Source organism: Heloderma suspectum, chromosome 1 (genome assembly GCF_057233095.1).
Source record: "Heloderma suspectum isolate Gila_16-S chromosome 1, 16-S_ref, whole genome shotgun sequence".
Taxonomy (NCBI): domain Eukaryota; kingdom Metazoa; phylum Chordata; class Lepidosauria; order Squamata; family Helodermatidae; genus Heloderma; species Heloderma suspectum.
The window spans coordinates 418784560-418805704 of NC_139458.1; the positions used below are offsets into that span (position 1 = coordinate 418784560).

The 21145-nt window shown below is 43.5% G+C and overlaps 1 protein-coding gene and 1 pseudogene across 6 annotated transcripts in view; both read left to right on the top strand.

Annotated features, from left to right (window-relative positions):
* The first annotated feature begins 8727 nt into the window (after positions 1-8727).
* Positions 8728-21145, top strand: part of MSH6 (mutS homolog 6) — a 34448-nt gene continuing 22030 nt past the window's right edge. For 5 of the 6 annotated variants that reach the window (XR_014786969.1, XR_014786970.1, XM_084829190.1 and 2 more), the window contains exon 1: positions 8728-9004. Coding sequence is in view for 4 of the 6 variants with exons in the window: in XM_084829190.1 (XP_084685316.1) it covers positions 8820-9004 (185 nt within the window). In the remaining 2 variants the exon portion in view is untranslated. Of the gene's footprint in view, positions 9005-13592; positions 13773-21145 lie in introns of those variants that run through there. The other variant, XM_084829192.1, reaches the window with a different exon arrangement.
* LOC146360241 (ADP-ribosylation factor-like protein 4A) lies at positions 15243-15905 on the top strand (annotated as a pseudogene).

Below are 21145 nucleotides of genomic sequence, written 5' to 3' on the forward strand. Positions count from 1 at the left end.
CCGCAGCAAGGAGCTTGGCCTGCCTCTTGTCTTTTTCTTTTCCTTCTTCTTCTTCTCGCCTTTCATAAACCTTTTGAGCTACCTCAACTAAAACTCCTAGGTCAGCTTCCAACCCTCCTTCAACCTTTTGCAACTTCTTTCTGATGTCTTGGCAGCTATTTCCCACGAACTGAGTCGTGAGGATCCTTAAATTATTTGGATCATTCAAGTCAATGTCAGTATATTTAGCGAAGGCTTCTCTCAGCCTCTGGAGGAACACGGCAGGAGGTTCGTTTTTGTCTTGCTTTAGAGTCAGGACTTTTTGCAAATTGTGGGCCCTTCTCCCGGCTTGCTTCATGCCTGCTAAAATGAGCCGAAAATAGTCAGCATGTAAGCGTCTATGTGCCGCTGTGGCCACCCCCCAATCGGGTCGCCCTGTGGGCAGAACCTCCGCCGTCTCCTCTTCAGTTGCCTGGGGATTTTCCTCCCTATACTTGGCTCGTGCCCCCGCAAGGATGGTTGGCTTTTGACTGAGGAAGCAGGTGTTTAACAGCATTTGTGTATTGTCCCATGTGGGGTTGTGAGTGAGCCTCACATTCTCCATCAGAGACAGGAGTGGGCCGGGATCCTCTTCAAAGGAGGGGTTAAATTGTTTCGAGTTATACAAATCAGATGTCGTGAATGGGACATAGACAAACATCGTCCCTTGAGGATGTTGGGCGGTAGGGTCAGGGACTTCTCTGATGGGGAAGGTGAACTTCACCGGTGGTTGGGGGTCCTTTCGCAGGTTATAATTAGGTCCCCCTTTTGCTTCTCTTTGTATGACCTCCAATCTTTCCTCCAGGGAATGCAGACGATCTTGGAGAATGTCTCGGCGTTCAACTAGAGGGGTGGGGTCCTCTGGTACTATTTTGTGAGAGGGGTCCTCCTCAGGGGCATCTAGCCACCGAGCAGGCCCCTCAGGAGAAGGTGGTGGTTGCAACGGGCGTGGTCGCCCTGCGACAGCTGTCCCATAGGGAGGAGGAAGCAATGGGTCCTCCGGTGCCGTGGCCACGACCCTAGATGGTCCCTCTTTTGGTGGTTTCCTTTTGACCACCATGGGAAGTGCCAGGGACATGCATTCAACAACCCACGGAGTGGGTCTGCCGCCAAGGGGCACACAAGTTGCCCATGAATCAATATAAGGGAACTGGTCCCAACTTCCCCTCTGTGTGACTGTTATTCGCACATCAGATACCAAGGTTGGGTCAAAAGACCCCTCGGGTGGCCATTTGGGCTCTAATATTGGCCATTCCCGGGTGCAAAAAAGGACAAGGCGATCCTTTGTCATCTTAGTTCCATAATCCTGCTTAAAATGTGACCAATTGCGCAAACAACACTCCAAGGGCGTATGGGACTTCTCCGCAGGCTTGGACTGGGACCCGCCCATGACGGTGGGAATTTCAATCAACAATTCTTGCGCTTCGCCCTTCTCTGACCCAGCCCGTCGCCGGGGTAGGGAAATGCAGATCGGGGCTCCTCACTCGCTTCGACCGAAGGCGTCTCACACAATCACAAACACACCACCGTCCCGCGTTTATCCCCTAATGTAAGCTGTTTCACTTACCCCAAAAGCCTCTTCTGTCCCGCCCACAGCTGCATCCAGCTGCTTATTGATCCACTGCCGGTGCCTAAAAGGAGTGATCACGTCTCCCTCTTCCTCTGGCGTTGGTCCCCAAGCGCCGCTGCCGCCGCCGCCAACGTGAGGAGAAGGCAGTGTAAACAACCGCCTGTGGCCACTTCTCCTCCGCGGCCCTTCGGTTCAGCGCAAAGGGGACGCGCCCCGAAGCAGGATCCAAGTCACGGCACCAAATTGTTAGATAAAAAGTTCTTGCTTCTGGTTGAAAGAAAGGATGCCAGGCAGGCAGCAGTGGATCCAACACTATTTTATTGAACGTTTTGCAAAACGGGTACAAAGCAGTCTGGACCCCGAGCTAAGCAAGCATAAGTCTTTTTATACCTCCGCCCCCTATACATTTTTGCTAGTGATAAGATATTTTAACCGACTAAGCTACTAGCTGACACGGCAGAAGCATGACCTGCAGATGTACAATGAGATAATGTCGGCATGTTTATTTTTGTGATTATGCTTATGTGCCTGTCTTAACCATGTTTTACGACTTCCCTTTTTAACAAATGTACATTCCCACTGGACATGTGTCCGGTGGGCTCAATAATTATGACTAATAGCTCAAAGGTCTAGCAAAGAGCTGACAGCCAAAGAATAAGAGGACAGTCTTTTTCTAACATTAGCATATTGGTTAGAGCAGAGCTTTCCAAACTGTGTGCTGCGACACATTAGTGTGTCTGCAGCAGTGTGTAGGTGTGTCGCGCAAAATGCAGAAAATTGTGCGGAAAGGCACCGCAGAGCTCCCTTACTCGCGTTTGCTTCCCTTGGCCCCTCCCCCGGAACTTCCTAAAGCAGCTAATGTTAAAGCAGGTAAGCCTTATCTGCTAAGGCTTAGCAGCTAAGGCTTAGGTGCTTCAACATTAGCTGCTTTAGGATCATGTGGCGTCTTGACGTAGGATGCACATGATTGGCGGTGTTGGAGCAGTATGGCGAGGAGTGTGGTAATGCTGGCTGCACAAGGAGTGTGGAGAATTCGAAGTTAGCGGAGCAATTAGTTGAGCAATTTGCAATCAGCTCGGGTGAGAGGCTTCCCCGCGTCCTTGGTGCGGCTGCAGGGCAGCGGGGGAGAACAACGGCCCGCTGGACACCCCCAGAGCAGGGAGGGCTGCGCCAGGCAGGCAAGGAGCTTCGAGCCTGCGCTCCCTGGAAAGGTAGAGGCGCGGGGTGAAGACTGGGGAAGGGAGGCGCTGCCCTGGGAGGAGAGCTTGGCCGACGCCAGTGCGGAGAAGTGGCAGCGGCCACCAGCCCTGCGTGGTTTCGGGTGTGCCCTTCACAGACTTCTGCACCGCGCTGCTGCACAGCCAGGCCAGACTAACACATGGGTGGAAATGCCGCCTGGGACTGGGACTGCGCCGAGCGGGCCGTCCGCCATCTTGGCCAGTCAGAATGGAGCTCAGTGGAGGCCAGAAGCCTCAGAATCAGCGTGTTCCCAATCACCCGGGCGAGCGCAGCTGCAGGCTGTCACCCAGTCAACCCACCTGCTGCTGGCTGAAGGGAGGCCACCCTCCCAAACCCAATGTGGCAAACAGCAAGCCACCCACCACGTGGCACTTATGATTTGATTTCTGCCATTTATTTTTATTTTTACTCTGCTGTAATCATGGATTAACCACCCACTGGCAGTGTACCACCGGAGAGTGCTGAAACTGGACGCTGGACATAGGCATTGCAAATATTTACAGCAGTATAGTAGTGAGACATGTATATTTACACCATTTTTGTTGGACTTTTGATTCTCTACTTCATGTGTTTTTGCAGCTGAGCTCCTACCTGGACCTATGTGTCCTAATATGTATTGTAAATACTTTGGTAAATTTTGTTTATTTTTCACATTTTCTCCTGGTCCTGATTCCTATCTTTATCTCACTTTATCACTGTGGGAGTGGAGCGCAGGTGCTGTTATTTTCATAAGAAAAAAACAGAGAAAGATAAGCGCTAAAAACAGTCCTGTTATTTTCATATTTTGTTGTTGTTCAGTCGTTAAGTTGTGTCCGACTCTTCGTGACCCCATGGACCATAGCACACCAGGCCTTCCTGTCCTCCACTCTCTCCCGGAGTTCATATTCATTGCATCGGTGATGCTTTCTAGCCATCTCATCCTCTGCCGTCCCCTTCTCCTTTTGCCTTCAATCTTTCCCAGCATCAGGGTCTTTTCCAGTGACTTTTCTCTTCGCATTAGGTGGCCAAAATATTTGAGCTTCAGCTCCAGTATCTGTCCTTCCAATGAGCACTCAGGGTTGATTTCCTTTAGGATGGACTGATGTGACCTCCTTGCAGTACAGGGACTTGTAAGAGTCTTCTCCAGCACCACAGTTCGAAGGCATCAATTCTTCGGCGCTCAGCCTTCCTTATAGTCCAGTTCTCACAGCCATACATTACTACTGGGAAAACCATAGCTTTGATTAGACGGACCTTTGTCGGCAAGGTGACGTCTCTGCTTCTTACTATGCTGTCTAGGTGTGCCATAGCTTTCCTCCCAAGGAGCAAGCGTCTTTTAATTTCATGGCTACAATCACCATCTGTGGTGATCTTGGAGCCCAAGAAAGTAAAATCTGTCACTGCTTCCATTTCTTCCCCTTCTATATGCCAGGAAGTGATGAGGCCAGATGTCATGATCTTCGTTTTTTTAATGTTGAGTTTCAAACCAGCTTTTGCACTCTCCACTTTCACCCTCAACAAGAGTCTCTTTAGATCCTCTTTGCTTTCTGCCATTAGGGTGGTATTGTCTGCGTATCTGAGGTTGTTGATAATTCTCCCGGCAATCTTAATTCCGACCTCTGATTCATCCAACCCGGCGTTTCTCATGATGCACTTTGCATATAAGTTAAATAAGCAGGGTGACAATATATAGCCTTGTCGTACTCCTTTCCCAATTTTGAACCAATTGGTTGTTCCATGTCTGGTTCTTACTATTGCTTCTTGACCCTCATACAGGTTTCTCAGGAGACAGGTAAGGTGGTCTGGTACTCCCATCTCTTTAAGAATTTGCTAGAGTTTGTTGTGATCCACACAATCAAAGGCTTTAGTGTAGTCAATGAAGCAGAAATAGACATTTTTCTGGAATTCTCTTGCTTTCTCCATGATCCAGCAGATGTTGGCGATTTGATCTCTAGTTCGGATCCTCTGCCTCTTCGAAACCCCGCTTGTACTTCTGGTAGTTCTCGGTTCACATGCTGCTGAAGCCTAACTTGTAGGATTTTGAGCATAACCTTGCTGGCATGTGAAATGAGCGCAATTGTGCGGTAGTTTGAACACTCTTTGGCATTGCCCTTCTTTGGAATTGGAATGTAAACTGACCTTTTCCAGTCTTGTGGCCACTGTTGAGTGTTCCAAATGTGTTGGCATATTGAGTGCAGCACTTTAACACCATCATCTTTTAGGATTTTAAATAGCTCAGCTGGAACACTGTCATCTCCGCTAGCTTGGTTGTTACTAATGCTTCCTAAGGCCCACTTGACTTCACTCTCTAGGTTGTCCGGATCAAGTTCAGTGACCTCACTATCATGGCTATCAGGGACATTCAGATCTTTTCTGTATAGTTCTTCTGTGTATTCTTGCCACCTCTTCTTAATCTCATCTGCTTCTGTTAGGTCCCTGCCTTCTTTGTCCTTTATCATGCCCGTCTTTGCACAAAACGTTCCCTTAATATCTCCAATTTTCTTGAAGAGATCTCTAGTCTTTCCCATTCTGTTGTTTTCCTCGATTTCTTTGCATTGTTCATTTAAGAAGGCCTTCTTGTCTCTCCTTGCTATTCTCTGGAACTCTGCATTCAGTTGGGTATCTCTTCCCCTTTCTCCCTTGCTTTTCGCTTCCCTTCTTTGCTCAGCTACTTGTAAAGCCTCATCAGACAGCCACTTGGCTTTCTTGCATTTCTTTTTCTTTGGGATGGATTGAGTTGCTGCCTCCTGAACAATGTTACGGACCTCCGTCCATAGTTCCTCAGGCACTCTGTCTATCAGGTCTAATCCCTGAAATCTATTCCTCACCTCCACTGTATATTCATAAGGGATATGATTGAGGTCATACCTGAATGGTTTAGTGGTTTTCCCTACATTCTTCAATTTAAGCCAAAATTTTGCAACAAGAAGCTCATAATCTGAGCCACAGTCAGCTCCAGGTCTTGTTTTTACTGACTGTATAGAGCTTCTCCATCTTTGGCTGCAAAGGACATAATCTGATTTCGATATTGACCATCTGGTGATGTCCATGTGTAGAGTCGTCTCTTGTGCTGTTGGAAAAGAGTGTTTGCTATGATCAGCGTGTTCTCTTGGCAAAACTCTATTAGCCTTTGTCCTGCTTCAGTTTGTACACCAAGGCCATGCTTGCCTGTTATCCCGGTGATTTCTTGACTTCCTACTTTAGCATTCCAAACCCCTATGATGAAGAGGACATCTTTTTTGGGTGTTAGTTCTAGAAGGTGTTGTAGGTCTTCATAGAACCGATCAACCTCAGCTTCTTTGACCTCAGTGGTTGGGGCATAGACTTGAATTACTGTGATGTTGAATGGTTTGCCTTGGATTCATACTGAGATCATTCTATCGTTTTTGAGATTGTACCCCAGTACTGCTTTTCCCACCCTTTTGTTGACTATGAGTGCTATTCCATTTCTTCTAAGGGATTTTTGCCCACAGTAGTAGATATAATGGTTACCTGAATTAAATTCGCCCATGCCTGTCCATTTTAGTTCGCTGATTCCCAAGATGTCGATGTTCAATCTTGCCATCTCATGTTTGACCACCTCCAGCTTTCCTTGATTCATTGATCTGACATTCTAGGTTCCTAAACAATATTGTTCTTTACAGCATCGGACTTTCTTTTCACCACCAGACACATCCACAGCTGAGTGTCCTTTCGGGTTTGGCCCAGCCGCTTCACTCTTTCTGGCGCTACTTGGAAATTCCCTCTGCTCTTCCCCAGTAGTATATTGGACACCTTCCGACCTGAGGGGCTCATCTTCCGGCGTCATATCTTTTAGCCTTGTGATATGTTCCATGGGGTTTTCTTGGCAAGAATACTGGAGTGGGTTGCCATTTCCTTCTCCAGTGGACCACATTTTGTCAGAACTCTCCACCATGACCTGTCTATCTTGGGTGGCCCTCCACGGCATAACTTATGGCTTCACTGAGTTATGCAAGCCCCTTCGCCACAACAAGGCCGTGATCCATGAAGGGGATTTTCATATTTAGTTAATGCTAAAACCTAGAAATAAATTTGCATAGATTTATTCATTAAATTGCAGTTGAATTACCCGTAAAATGGATACGTTTCTAATTAAGAAAAGGAAAACTGGTGAAGATGATGTTTGCAATGAATAAAATGTAGCCGCTATAGTGGAAACTACGCAAGAATCAACTGTTGAACAAAAGGAAAAATTTCCAAGCCTCGTTTATACAGTAAAGATTATATGAAACTGGGGTTCACATTTTCTGGTAATGAAAACAATCCTTGTCCCCAGTGTTTAGTTTGTGGGGATATACTTGCAAATGTAAGTATGGTACCAAATAAATTAAAGCGTCATTTTACCTCAAAACACTGTCATTTGTCAGAAAAACCAGTAGAATACTTTATTGAGCTTTCAAAATCTATAGAGAAGCAGTCCGCATTATTCACAAAGAGAGTGAAGACATCAGAGAAAGCTCAAAAGGCAAGTTACTTGGTTGCTCAGATAATGGACAGAAACAAGGACCCACACGCTATTGCCGAAACCACCATAAAGGAATCTTGCTGTGCTATTGTTTGAACAATGTTTGGGCCCGAATTTGAGATAGAAGTTAATAAAATCCCTTTGGCAGATAACTGCTGAGTGCCAGCTAAAATGTGATATCAGCTGGTTAATTGTTGACCATTTACCATTGCTTGGAGAGAAAGTTCATCATTATTTCCGAAATGTTGAAATCCAAGACTATGATTGGATCAGAAATCCATTTCTTTCAACTGCAATGAGGAACTTTTCACTTATTGAAGAATTAGCTGACATAAAAAATGATTGAAATCTGTTAACGATGCATGAACTTAGACAGCTTTTGGATTCGCATTTCAAAAATGCATCCAAACATAGCTAAAAAAGTGTTAAAAATTCTTCTGCAGTTTTCTACTACATACATTTGTGAAATATCCTTTTCAATGATGGCAAACTTAAAGACACTGAAACATGGAAGCTTAAAAATGCTTGATGACAAAATGCGAGTGCCTTTATCCAATATTCCACCCAATATTGAAAAGCTGTGTTCATCCCATCAACCTCACACATCCGATTAAAATGGTAAGTCGTTATCGGCGTTATTCAACTTTTAAAAATTCTTGCACATATTTACATACTGTTACTCATAAATGACAACAATGTATGTTATTATCTTACAAATCATATATTTTTAAAAATATAAACGAAAGGTTTTCATGAGATATGTTGTATCCCCATACATTTCGTTATTACAATTTATGTATGCGTCCGTATCTCTTACAACGGGTTAGTTTAACCTCCGGCTTGCTAGTAAAACTGAATTACCGTGTCACGAAACGATGCATGTCTACAAAGTGTGTCACCAACACTTATTTATTCATTCATTCATCGCATTTATACCCCGCCCTTTCTCCTCTTGCAAGGAACCCAAGGCGGCTTACATTATCCTCCTCCTCTCCATTTTATCCTCACAACAACCACCCTGTATGAAATGTTTGGAAAGCTCTGGGTTAGAGAATTAAATACAATTCTTAGAGGCTAAGCATTACATTTGGTGGATTCCTTTGTTTCTTTGGCGATCGTGATTTATTTATTATGCATGTTCTTCGTTTTGTTGCCTGTATTTTGTTAACTTTGTTTCGAAATAAAATCCCACGACTAGGAACAGCTCTGCCTTCGGCCGCGCGTGGGCCTCGTCAGCAGGAGGCGGAGGCGTCGCCGTCGCCGGGCTCCGCGGGGCGGCTGTTTCCGCGACGGAGCCACGCGGCCTCCCCGGCCTGAGGAGGAGGCGAGCTCCTTCCCTCGCCGCTTGCCCGGAGCTGACAGGCCCCGCGGGCTTGCGTGGGGAGCCGCCTCCGCCTCCGCCTCTCACTGGGCGGGGACGGACATTTCGCGCGCTGCTCGTCGAGCGTGAAGGGAGGGGAGGGAAGGAGGGAAGCGGGTCTCTTGTCGCGCTAGAGGCGGCGGCGGCTTATTCTTCCCTCAGCCGCCATGTCCCGCCAGAGCAGCCTCCTCAGCTTTTTCCCCAAGTCTGCGGGGAAGGGCGGCGGCGGCGGCGGCGGCAGCAGCAGCGGCGGCAGCGGAAGCCCCCCCAGCGACGCCGAGGGACCCCCGCAGGCCTCGAGTCGAGGCCACGGCAGCACCCGGGGCAGGACGCGGGCACCGCCGACGGATTGGTGAGCCGTCGTCCATCGACGCAGCGCGGGGGAGGGGGCGGCTTGCCGCAGCCATCGCATCGGGCCTTCCCCGTGAGGAGGCTCCGCGGCCTCGCGTCTTCTGTCTAGGCCGCAAGCGGCTTGGCGGAAAGGGGAGGCCTGATCCAGGCGCGCCCGCTGGCTGATGTGGCGGGAAACACCGAGGGCGGACGGCTCCTGGGGGGAAGTGTTTGTGGCGCGGCGCGGGGGACCGGCGCGCGCGAGCGAGGGAGTTTAGCTCGGGATGGGAAGACAATGGATGGGTGGCGCGGGGAGGGGGATGCGCGTAAGGGCCTCGTGTGTAGCTGCTCATGTCCCTTGGACTAGGCCCGCGCGAAGACGCCGCCGTTTTCTCGCCATGCGGAGCTCTCCTTAGTCGCTTCGGGGGGTTGTGGGGCCTGAGCCGTCGGTCTCCGTGCACGGGTGCGAATGCTACCAAGTCAGACGGGGCTTCCTGCTCGGCAGCTGTACAGAGGATCGAGTTGCAGGGCCGCAGTCCTAAAGCACGTTTACCTGGGAGCAAGCCCCATTGAATTGGGTGGGTTTTTATTTCTGAGCCCGGCTGCGTAGATAGACCGCGACTGGTGAGCTTTCCGCCAACCCCGTTGAAAGACCACTTGATTCCTTTCTCCTCTTTCCGCCCCATCCCCTTTTCCTTTTGTGCCCTGCCTTTTTAGACTGCAAGCCTGGGAGCAGGGGCTGCCTTGTTTGTATTGATGGTGTGCGAGCCTCTCTGGGATCCTTTTCGGCTTAGGATAAAAATGCTTTAAATAAATGAATAAATGCACAGCTGCCATCTTTGTATGTTAACTCGAAAGTAAATGTCTTTGAGGGTTTTCCTAGTCGATGTGCATAGGATTTCTGCCCTAAGGCTAAGAAGGAAGTTGTTCTCCTTGAACACAATAGAAGCAGCTTCTGAGCACACTTACAAAGGATCAGGCTGCCAGTTTAGTGACTAAATCTAATCGGAATGAACATTGATAGTGCAAATATAAGAAGTAATAATGTAGATGTTGAGATACGCAGTACAGTTTACAGTAGTTCAATATTGTTCAACTGTTTTATAAGCTGCTTTGCATACTTTGAGATATAAATTGAATGAATAAAGAATTGTGTATAAGGAAAAAGTGTGTCCTAATGGAACTGTATGCCTGTGGAAAAGGAGTAGTGATGTCATGGTATGTATGGACAGGACAAAGATGATGGTTGGACAGTTAGGTTCATTTCAGATTTTTGTGGGGCGAGCGTGTTCACTGTCACTTAGCTAACCCAGTCACCAGCCAGTCACGTACAAGCATGAATACATATATAACTCAAAGCTGTTCTAGGGATCGCTGCCATATGGCCATAGCTGTTTTGAAACTGTTCAGAGTATTTGGGATGAAGCATTATGTAAAATAAATGAATGTCCCTTGTGGTTCAGATCTTCATCTCGTTTCCCCATCCTTGCCTGTTTATACTGTAGTCAGTTTGAGGTTGGGTAACAAGCAGGGTTGATTTGATTTAAATCATGATTTAAATCACTTCTCTGAAGGATTCAGTTTTAATTATTTAAGGGTGCAATCCTACACATGTTTAGGCTGGAAAAAAGTCCTGCAATTCCCAGCATGCTAGCTGTGGAATGCTGGGAGTTGTAGGACTTTTTTCTGTCTAAACGTGCACAGGATTGCACCCTAAATCGCAGTTTAAATCACTAGTGAGGAAGGGTGCATTTAATCATCCTTTTAAAATAGGATGATTAAATATGGTCCATGGGGTCACGAAGAGTCGGACATGACTGAACAACAACAAGAAATACATATTCAGAGAACTAGGTTTCATTAAAAGGTCTAAGCAATTCTGAATTGTTTTCAGATTAATTTTCATCAAAAAATGGGATGATAATTTGGTCATTTTAGTACCAAAGCAGAATGAACTTGTGAAGTCATTCAGGAGATGAACCACCTCCAGCTGTTCAATTAATCATGATCTTTTTGCCATGATGTGCCATAATCACCACCACCAAACAGACTTTAAAATTGTACTAATAAGTTTGTTTATTCTTCTGGTTAGTTTTCTTCTTCAACAAACAGCGATATTAACAAAATACAGATGGATTTTTGTGGAGGATGCATGGTGCAGAAGTTTCCTCAAGAGTCAGGACTGCATGAATATGCTCTGTTCACTTTTGGTTTCACTTTCTATTTCCTTTCCCTATCCAGTGCTTTTATATTGAGACTCCTCCTCCAGATCTACTCCATCTCCCCAAATTCTCTACTCATTGATCTTTCCTGTCTTTGCACTCAGAGAGAGGCAAAGCCTGGAGAGGGAGAGCATGCACTTCTATATACCACCTGCGGTGCAGAATAAGACTGCTCAGGTTATCTCTCATCTCCATAAGCTTCTGTTAACATATTCATACAATATAATTAGAAGTTGTATAATTAGTATTCATGATGATATCTTTGACCTAGGATTTTTTCTTTCTTTATTTTTATTTTATTTTTATAGATGAAATAAACACCACCAACAATAGAATCAGAATCTTCAGTTTCCAAAAGTACGGTATTCTAACAAAAAGAAAAAAGGGAGGATAGCAAAAGAAGTCAGAGAAAAAAAGGAATTATATTAAACTTCAATAAGAACAAACCAAATATCCAAACAGTCTTATAGCACTTATAGAGAGCCAGTGTGGTGTAGTGGCTAGAGTGTTGGACTGGGAGCCAGGAGATCTGGGTTCTAGTCCCCACTCGGCCATGGAAGCTCACTGGGTGACTTTGGGCCAGTCACAGACTCTCAGCCCAACCTACCTCACAGGGTTCTTGTTGTGAGGCTAAAATGGAGAGTAGGAGGGTTATGTACGCCACCTTGGGTTCCTCAAAAGAGGAAAAAAAGTGGGATATAAATGTAATAAATAAAAATAAATAAATAATAGCACAGGAATAGAAGCAAACAATCCATTTCCATTGGCCATATATTACCATTCAGTTAACGCATATTAATAAACAATAATCCCATAATGATATTAATACTACTACTACTAAATAAGTTTAAGAAAAGGATAAAAACAAAAATCATTTGTATATTTTAAGTAATATATCTAAAAATATATTTATATGTGTACACACACATACAAACAAATATACACTTTATTACAATATAACATAAAAAAAGGAGAAAGAAAAAAATATGCAAACATTTATTCTGGCATACTGCCTAGACATCTTATCATCTAAATATCCAAACAGTCTTATAGCAAAGGAATGGGAGCAAACAGTCCATTTCCATTGGCCATCTGTTACCATTCAGTTAACATATATTCATTTAACGCATAATAAACAGTAAAGGTTTAGCCAACACAAAATAGTAGTAATAATAATCACATAATGATGATGATAATAATAAAAAGAGAAAAAGAAAAAGTTTAAGAAAAAGATAAACAAATAAACAAAAGCAAATCATTTGTATATTTTAAGTAATATATCTAAAAATATATTTATGTGTGTACACACACATACACACACAAATAGGCATTTTATTACAATATAACACAAAAAAGGAGAAAAAACAAAAATATGCAAACGTTTACTCTGGCGTACTGCCTGGACATCTTATCATCTAAAGCCCAAACAACACTTCAAAAGAACAGTAAAAATGGCTAAGTTCCAACTCCAGAGGCTGAGAGAGTTGGTTCCCTTGTTTTAATTTTAATACCAATTAAAAATGATTCTGCAGCATCAGGATCCAAAAATCTTTTCATCTGGCCTTCAAAGAGAATGCAAAACGTAGCCGGATATTTAATACAATATTGCAGGTTAATTTGCTTTGCCAAACTTCTCGCCTTGGTGAATTGCCCTCTTCTTTTAGCGATTTCTTTAGTATAATCAGGAAAGAGCATAATCTTGTCATTTGCTGGTCCCCACCGGAGCTCACCTCGTTCTCTTGCCAGACACATACGGTATTCTTTTGTAGAGACTCGTGAAAATTGAACAATAACAGTCCCAAAAGTCCCTTTAGTGCCACGTATTGAACCAGGAACACGATATGCATGCTCAGTATCAAGTAAAAAATCAGATGGTAAAGCAAATAGCTCATGCAGCTCATGCAAAAGTTTATCCATAAATTCAGCCAAACCTATATCAGTAGCCACGTCTTTAATACCAAGGATATGTAGATTGGCTGTACGTGTGAAGGCATCCAGTTGAGACATTCAAGCAGACAAAATATTGTGAGAGACTTCCATGGCCATTTCATGAGCAGTAACCGGATCTTCATGAGCATTAACCTTCGCTTCCATCTTTTGTAAAGAGATATTAATTAAATCCACAGCCTAACTGAGTCTTGAATTGTTTCAAGTTCTTTGATCTGGTATCTGAGAAGACATAGTTTTTATCAAAACAAGCAACTCCTCTTCATCTCCGGCATTTCTAGAAACCTTTGCCGAGGGAGCAATGGGGGGGGGGGTAGGTGGCGTTCTCAGGCCTTTCCTTTTTTCCTTTGGTACTGCCATCCTCCACTTTCAAAAGCACAACAAGCAAGTATAATTGCAGAAACAAAAAGAAAACAAACACGCAGATTTAATTACAGGTCCTCAGATATTGCTGGTAGTTTAAATTCAGAAATGCTATTTGGAGCCATTTGTCCTTACGTCTCCTAATTGCTTAGGAGTTTCAAACAGCATTTAGTAGATGACACTTGGGCATCTAATCTTAGATTTCATCCCCTCTGTTTCTCCGCAGAAGCAGCTGTTCATCCAAGATTTCATCCGGAGGTATTGTAAGCTTCCCCTTTTAATTCCAGGGGAAGATAAAAAGGTTTCTCAACCTTTTCCCAGCTGTTTGAGATAAGCCACCTGCGGAGCTCCACAAGTCACTGCTGGACGCCATGGCTCCAACCTGATATCCTGTGGAAAATTTTCAATTTCATAAGTTCATTAGTAAAAATAAATGGATGCCAATTGCAAGTACAATATTAGGCAAACTTGGCAGGTTCAATGTTGTAGTTAATGTTTTTCAGATGATTATCCCTAGCAAGTATGTCAGAGAAAATATATGTCACTGAAATACATATGTGCCTTAGTGAGATGGAACTAATAAGTAGTGACAGTGAAACTGAAGGTGTCCCAACAACCGTAGTGGCAGAGTTGAACTCTGTTGACATAGATGTGTGGTTGTCAGCATATCATGCACAGTTCTTTGAGTTGCTAAAATTAATTAATGCAGCTTTCCCCAACCTGGTGCGCTCTAAATGTGTTGGACTGCAACTCCCAGCCAACCATGCTGGCTAGGGGTTCCTAGGATTTGTAGTTCAACACATCTGGAGGGCACCAGGTTGGGGAAAGTTAAATTTGTGGGGACAGTTTTCAGTACCTTTGTTTCTCCCCCCCCCCCTTACATTTATATTCTCTTTAACGTTTGATAAGCATTCCAATAAAAATGTCTACAGAACATAACATTTAAATCACATTCAGTGTGCTTCATTTTTCGCTTCACAAATTTTGGGTCAGATACTTGTGCTATATTAGGACAACAACAAAAAAACATGGAGTTTTTTTGTGTTTTTTTAGCTTTGTTACTTACTAAATGCAAGTAAAAGAAACATGCTAAATTAGAACACTCTATGGCATTAGAAAATGTTCTGATGCAAATGACCCTATGCAAATTAGCCTAGGAAGATTCACAGTTTTCTGGAAAACCCACATCATAAATTGTCGAAGATTAAAAATGGAGAGGAGGAAGGATGGATGGAGGTTCTGTGCAGAGACTTTGCTTATAGTAAGGGGTGGGCAAGGAGAGTTGTGGAAAACTGAGGCTGGAAGGGAGGTGATGGGAAGACACCAGAGTAGACTTTTTGTGGCAAGGAATGCACTGTGTTAAGCTGTACGGAATGTTGCTGAAAGAGGTTAAGGTTATACTTGTTAGGTAATTGCCCGGCTTTGAATGAGTTTGCTAGGACACAACTGATCACCCTGGAGGCTGATGGATTGGCTCTTCAATTGTTGTTATGATGTTCTACCTGACTAAAAGTGTAAGGTGAAAGACTGGATAGTCAGAGGTTTACAGAAGTTGCCAGCTCTGCTTTTTTTCCTCCTCCCCTTACTCTCCTGTCTTTCTGAGGTGAAATTATGTGAATGTAGTGCCTAGTTTTTCCCTTTTCTCTGTTCATGATGGAAATGGGAGAAAAAAATTACTGTTCAGGATGACATTTCCAGAAATCGACCTCAAGATGACTACAGGAATGACTATAACTAGGAGCCTGAGACCAGCAACATCCATGGTGGCAGTTGGCTTGTGGTGGTGGTGGGCAACTGCTCATCTCAAGGGCCCTCCTCTGCAATGGGAAATGAGTTGTTGGAGCAGACACTGATTATGTTGAGCTGTCCTTCCTTCCAGTGCTTCCACATTGTGATCCTGGGGCTTGATTGTGCCAGCAAGACCACTGTCTTCTACCAGTGGTAGTTCAACAAGTTCATCAGTACTGTCCCCACCAAAGGTTTCAACACAGAGAAGATCAAGGTGTGATGCTGAGCAACAACAAGACTTTCCACTTCTTAGATGTTGGAGGCCAGGAGAAGCTGTGGCTCCCCAAAAGTCCTACAACCAATGCACTGATGGCAATCTCTTTGTGGTGGATTCAGTGGACATAGAAAAGATGGAAGAAGCCAAAACAGAACTACACAAAATGATGTGGGTCTTGGAGAACCAAGGGGGTGCCTGTGCTCATTGTTGCCAACAAATAGGACTTGAGACACGTGTTGCGCTTGGTAAAGATGTTGGCCACCAGTGAGCTGATCTCTTCCAATTCTTGGCATTTGTGCTTTCATAGGGGATGGGCTCAAAGAAAACTGCACAGTATGTGAATTAAGTAAAGGAAAACCCAAAAGTAGCAAAAAAAGAAGAGATGAACTGCTGTGACCATGAGGACCAATTCCTTCTTGACATTTGACTAAACATTTCCAATGCCTGGCCTGCTTGTTCTGTCCCTGCATAGCCTAATTAATAAACAGTATGGTGAGAAACTTTGAAGATACAGACCCTTTACTTGTTTGTCCCCCAAGCTTTTTGACACTAATACTACTTAAAAAAAGAAGAATGAAAACAACCCACATCTACCTGAAACAGCTCTTTTTGTTACATAGTACAAAATGACTTGGTTCACACAACATGACAACCCGACATGGGCAGCCAACCATAGTGGGTTGTTGTGTTATCCAAATCCGGCGTGTTCTCTATAGGATGGCTTAATTTTTGTGAACAGGCCCATGGCTGCTTGTAGGGTTGTTAATACCCATGGTGAGTTGTCATGTTGTCCAAACCCGGGAGAGCAATTTTATCATAGATTGCCGGGATTGGCTATAGAGCTGTTTGGCAAAAGCAGCAAAAGAGCCAGTGCCGCTCTTCGCACTCTTGCTAGTGCCACCTCCAGCCTCTCTTGCTGGTGACAGCCCCTCAACATATTCCTAAACAGCATTTTGGAGGGACCATCAGTTGTTCGTCAGCTGTTTTTAAAAATTTGGAGGGGCTTTGGGAGTACGCAAGTGGAAGCATTTTTAAAATTATTATTTGTCCCATTCTTTCACAAGTGTGCAAGACTGCAGATTTGCCTGTCCAATATGTGTAGCCTTGCCTTGTCAATTTCCTTGTATGTTTCAGCTGTCAAATGGAGTGCTGAAGTGGGAGAAGTAGGTGCTTTTTGCAGCTCCTCGGAGCAGTTACTGATGCAGTTATGGGAGGAGCCAGTATTTCCCCTTTCTGGACTTGCTGGAGACTCAGGGAAATGTTGAATGGGAGGAGAACACTGACAAATGTCAGCTCAACACATAAAAGCGAGAGTATTACATTGCTAAGTCGGAGATTTTGTCATCACCCCACTCTTTGGAGCAACTACTTCTCTCACTTCAGTGCTCCCTTTGACAGCTGAAACATACAAGGAAATTAACAAGGCAAGGCTACACATATTGGACAGGCGAAAGTATGCTCTTGCGCACTTGCAAAGGAATGGGAAAAATAAAAAATACAACCCCATTTGCATACCCCCGAAGCACCGGGGGGGGGGTGGCAAACAAAAAGGGGTTGTGATTGAAGCGAGGAAGGGGCCTGGGATGAGGAGACAAGACAGGTTCTTCCGCAGAGTTGCCTGGGATATGTGCCAGAGCTGAGGGGGAAGGCGGTGGAGAACAAGCCACAGCAATCCTGATTGTCTGTCGGGCATACCGTGGGTTGTTCTGCGAATGACCAACCCACCATGGCTTATTCACAGGGTGGCTCAGCACGATGTGTGAGCCCGCCCAGTGATTAGGACACAGCTGGGTGGGTAAATGTGACCTGGATATCTAAATTGTTGAAACAGTAAAGTTCTGCTTGGTGTTGCAGGTCTGTTTGATAGTATCTTTGCAAGAAAACTGCAGTGAAGGCGTTCAATATTTTTCAACTACTTGCCTGTATAAGAGGAATATTTAGATGAAGATATACAGGTTAAAATAGTATCTTCTAACATATGGAACTAGTAAACCATAATTTAAGGAGACTGTGAATCGGGAATAATTTTAAATGAAAGGTTTGCTGTATAATATGACTGGTTCTCTTAAAATAGCACTTTTAAAGATTATTTGAAAGACTATTACTGTGGTATTCATGTTATCTGAAGCTTGTCCGAGGAAAAATTATGGAATATGTAAGAGCATGAATAAGTTTTTTTATAATGTAGCTGTCTTGATGTCTAGGGATTCTTTAGAAATTGCTGGGCATTGTTAAACAGTGCTAATCAGATTAGGATCATACTTGTTTGTCCTTGAAAGACATGTTCTAGAAAGTTTGCTCATCAAGAAAACTCAGACCAGTTAGACAAAAGTAAACTATCGTAAGGGCGCAATCCTATCGGGATAGGCGGTTGCCTATCCAATGCAAGGCAGAAGAAGCGCGGAGGGGATTGTCCCCTCCACGCTTTAGCCGCCCTGCATTTGCAGCTAGATGGCCGATTTTGGCTGTCTAGCCACGAGAAGGCGGAGTGGGAGAAGCGACTGCTGGATGACATAGGATGTGTCATACCAGCATTTCTGCCTTCCCTGCCCCAGAATGCCCCCAGGAATGCCCTGTTTTCGCCACTCTGCGCTCCTCTTCCAAGTGCGGAGCGCAGGGCCGTTCTGAGCTGCCTGCAAGGCAGCGGGGGGTGGGGGGAAGGTCAATTCTCAGGGAACCAACATGTCCTGTGGCCGTCTAGCCACTGGCTAGCAGCCATAGGATTGTTCCCTAAGAGACAGAACTTCTACGATTATTATAATGCAAAATTACCTTTAAATTGATGGCCAATAAAATGTGATAATGAGGGGTACATTAAGCTAAAACCTGCAGAACTACATTTCCTTATATGGGGCGGAGTTTGGACGCCAAAGGCAATGGCAGTGTGATCTTGGAGCTCCCTGCCCTCAGGAAATATTTTAATCCGACAGAAATTATCTACAAAGAAAATAACTCCTGGAAACAAAATTCCAGATAGCTGTAAATGAATCTATCAGGAAGAACTAAGAGTGGAATAAAATACTTCCTTAAATCAGCAAATAAAAAGGTAGAGAAAGACAGAACCTATGGAGAAACAGAGGCTCCGGCCAATGTTTGGAGAACAACTGCAAGAGAAAGCTGGGACCAGAGGAATGGCTGTATCAAAAGAAGAACTGACTGAGCAATTAACAACATTCAGACAAGATTTATTGACTGCCTGGAAGATAAATTGGGGCAATTACAAGAGAGGATGAAAGAAAAAGTAGCTGCAGTTTCAGAGACTGCAGACAGGCTTGACGCACATGAGGTACAAATTAAATCTTTTAAGAAAGCTAATTGACGAGAACTGCTTAAAGTATGGAGATTTGTCCAATAGAAATGTAGGAAAAATGTACGTATTCGTGGAATTATGGAGACTGCAGAACGAGAATCTGTTAAAGAATTTATAGTAAAATGACTCTCAGAACTACTTCCTGCATATAAAACACAGATGGACGATCTTGAAATCTCTGTGGAACTCCCTCCCTAGGGAACTCCGCCATGCCCCCTCTTTAATGAGCTTCCGCCGTGCATTAAAAACGTGGTTGTTCAGGCAGGCATTTGGGGTGGGTTATGGTATTTTAGAAAATATTTTATTGCAGAATTTTATTGTTTTAAACTGTTTTATTATATGCTGTACATCACCCAGAGTGGCTGGGTGACCAGCCAGAAGGGCGATTAATAAATTTAATAAATAAATTTGAAAGAGCTCATCGGGCACTAGGACCCAGAAGTTAGAAACAAGTGTTTCACGGGACATTATAATCTGTTTTGCAAACTACTCTCTAAAGGAAAAGCTAATGAAAGAAATACAGCTAATGAAAGAAATAAAGTATATGGACATGTCTATGCTGTTTTTACATGATTTAGCCTCAAAGATGCTACAGAAAAGGAAAAATCTAGGTGTATTCACAAGAAAACTTCAAGAGGAAGGTATTAAGTATTTCTGGGGCTTCCCTTTCAAACTGACAATAATACATAAAGGGAAAACATCTGCTAACAACAAAATCTGGGATCAAGGGACTGTTTTGAGAGTTAAAGATAGAAATCCCAGAAGAAGAAAAAGTGGACGAAAAGACTGCAGACAACCAGACAGATGTTTCAGATGGCGAGGGGGAGAAGATATGGCAGCCAACTACAAGCATAAAGTGAAATAAGAAGGAGAAAGGGATGGCAAATGCTTCTACAAGAGAGTTAAGGGATCGGCCGCGAAGGAGAAAATAATGAAAGGAATAAATGTGGATTAAGTTATAAACAGGAGGAGGTGAAATAATTATTGGCAAAAAAAGGAAAACAAACTGAGGGTGAGGGAATCTAAGGCAAGGAGCCAGCTTACTAAGAAATAAGCTGGCTGACCACCCCAGAGAGGATAAGGAAGTTAAGTTACTCTCATACAGTTCAATTTTTGTTTGTGTTTTTGTCTTACAACCTTTCTCTCTAAATTTGTATTGTCTAAATAACTTATATATTTATTTAAGAGAGTACTGTGGTAGTATAGTGATAAACTTTGGACATAAGAAGAGAGAGGAGGAAATGAAAAGGAACTGAAGGTGATACTGGCTCTTGGAAGCAGGGGCAAAGAACCTTGCAGGAAGAGGGGATGGGGGGAAATTGGGTGTGTGTGGAAACAAAGGAATAAATATAAGGGAAGTAACAGGTAAAGGTAAACAGGTAGCTTGGGGCTTTTAGGAGAAAGGGGGAAAGAAGGAGAAGGGAAAGGGGGGGAAAGGGAAAGAAAAAATAGAAGAAAATAAAATTTAAAGTAAACATGGTACAGTGCACGTCTTTGAATATAAGAGGAGAAGGGGGTTGGGTAAAACAAACTCAAAAGTATACATTGATATCCAAGACGTAGCCTAAGATAATATTTTAGGTATTAAAGAAGGTATTAAAACATGATCAAAAGGAAATGGGAGAAATATTACGAAGTTATTTTAAAGATCTTTATGAAGCGAAACAGGTAGAAATAAAGCAGATTCAGGAATACCAAGACATAACAAAATACCCCCACTAAAAGAAGAACAGAAATAGTGTTTAGAAGCTGAGATAGGATAAGGTGAGATTAAAGAAGCTATAAATGAATTAAAAAATAATAAATCGGCAGACCGAGATGGGTTTACCGGCGAATTTTATAGAGCGTTTGTGGATGTGTTGGCACCACAACTGAAGAAATTATATCAGGAAATACAAGAGGAGGCCCCATTCCTAAAAACATGGACACAAACTATAGTAACATTGATACCCAAATTAAAGATAAATGTAACTTGGACTCCTATAGACCAATATCTACTGAACGTGGATTATAAGATATTTACTAAAATACGGGCAAATGCCTGAAAGAAGTTGTTAATGATTATATAAGTTCAGATCAATATGTTTTTTTTAAAAAATAGGTTTATTGCAGATGCAATTAGGAAAGTATTTGGTATGATTAATATTTGTAAGACAAGAAAGATCCTGCTTGTAATAATGACACTTGATCTCTACAAGGCATTAGATACAGTTAATCCAAAATTTATAATAAGTCTGTTAAGTAAGTATAATCCGGGGAATAAACATATATGTTTATTATATTAAACATATAATAGAGACAATATATGTACAAACA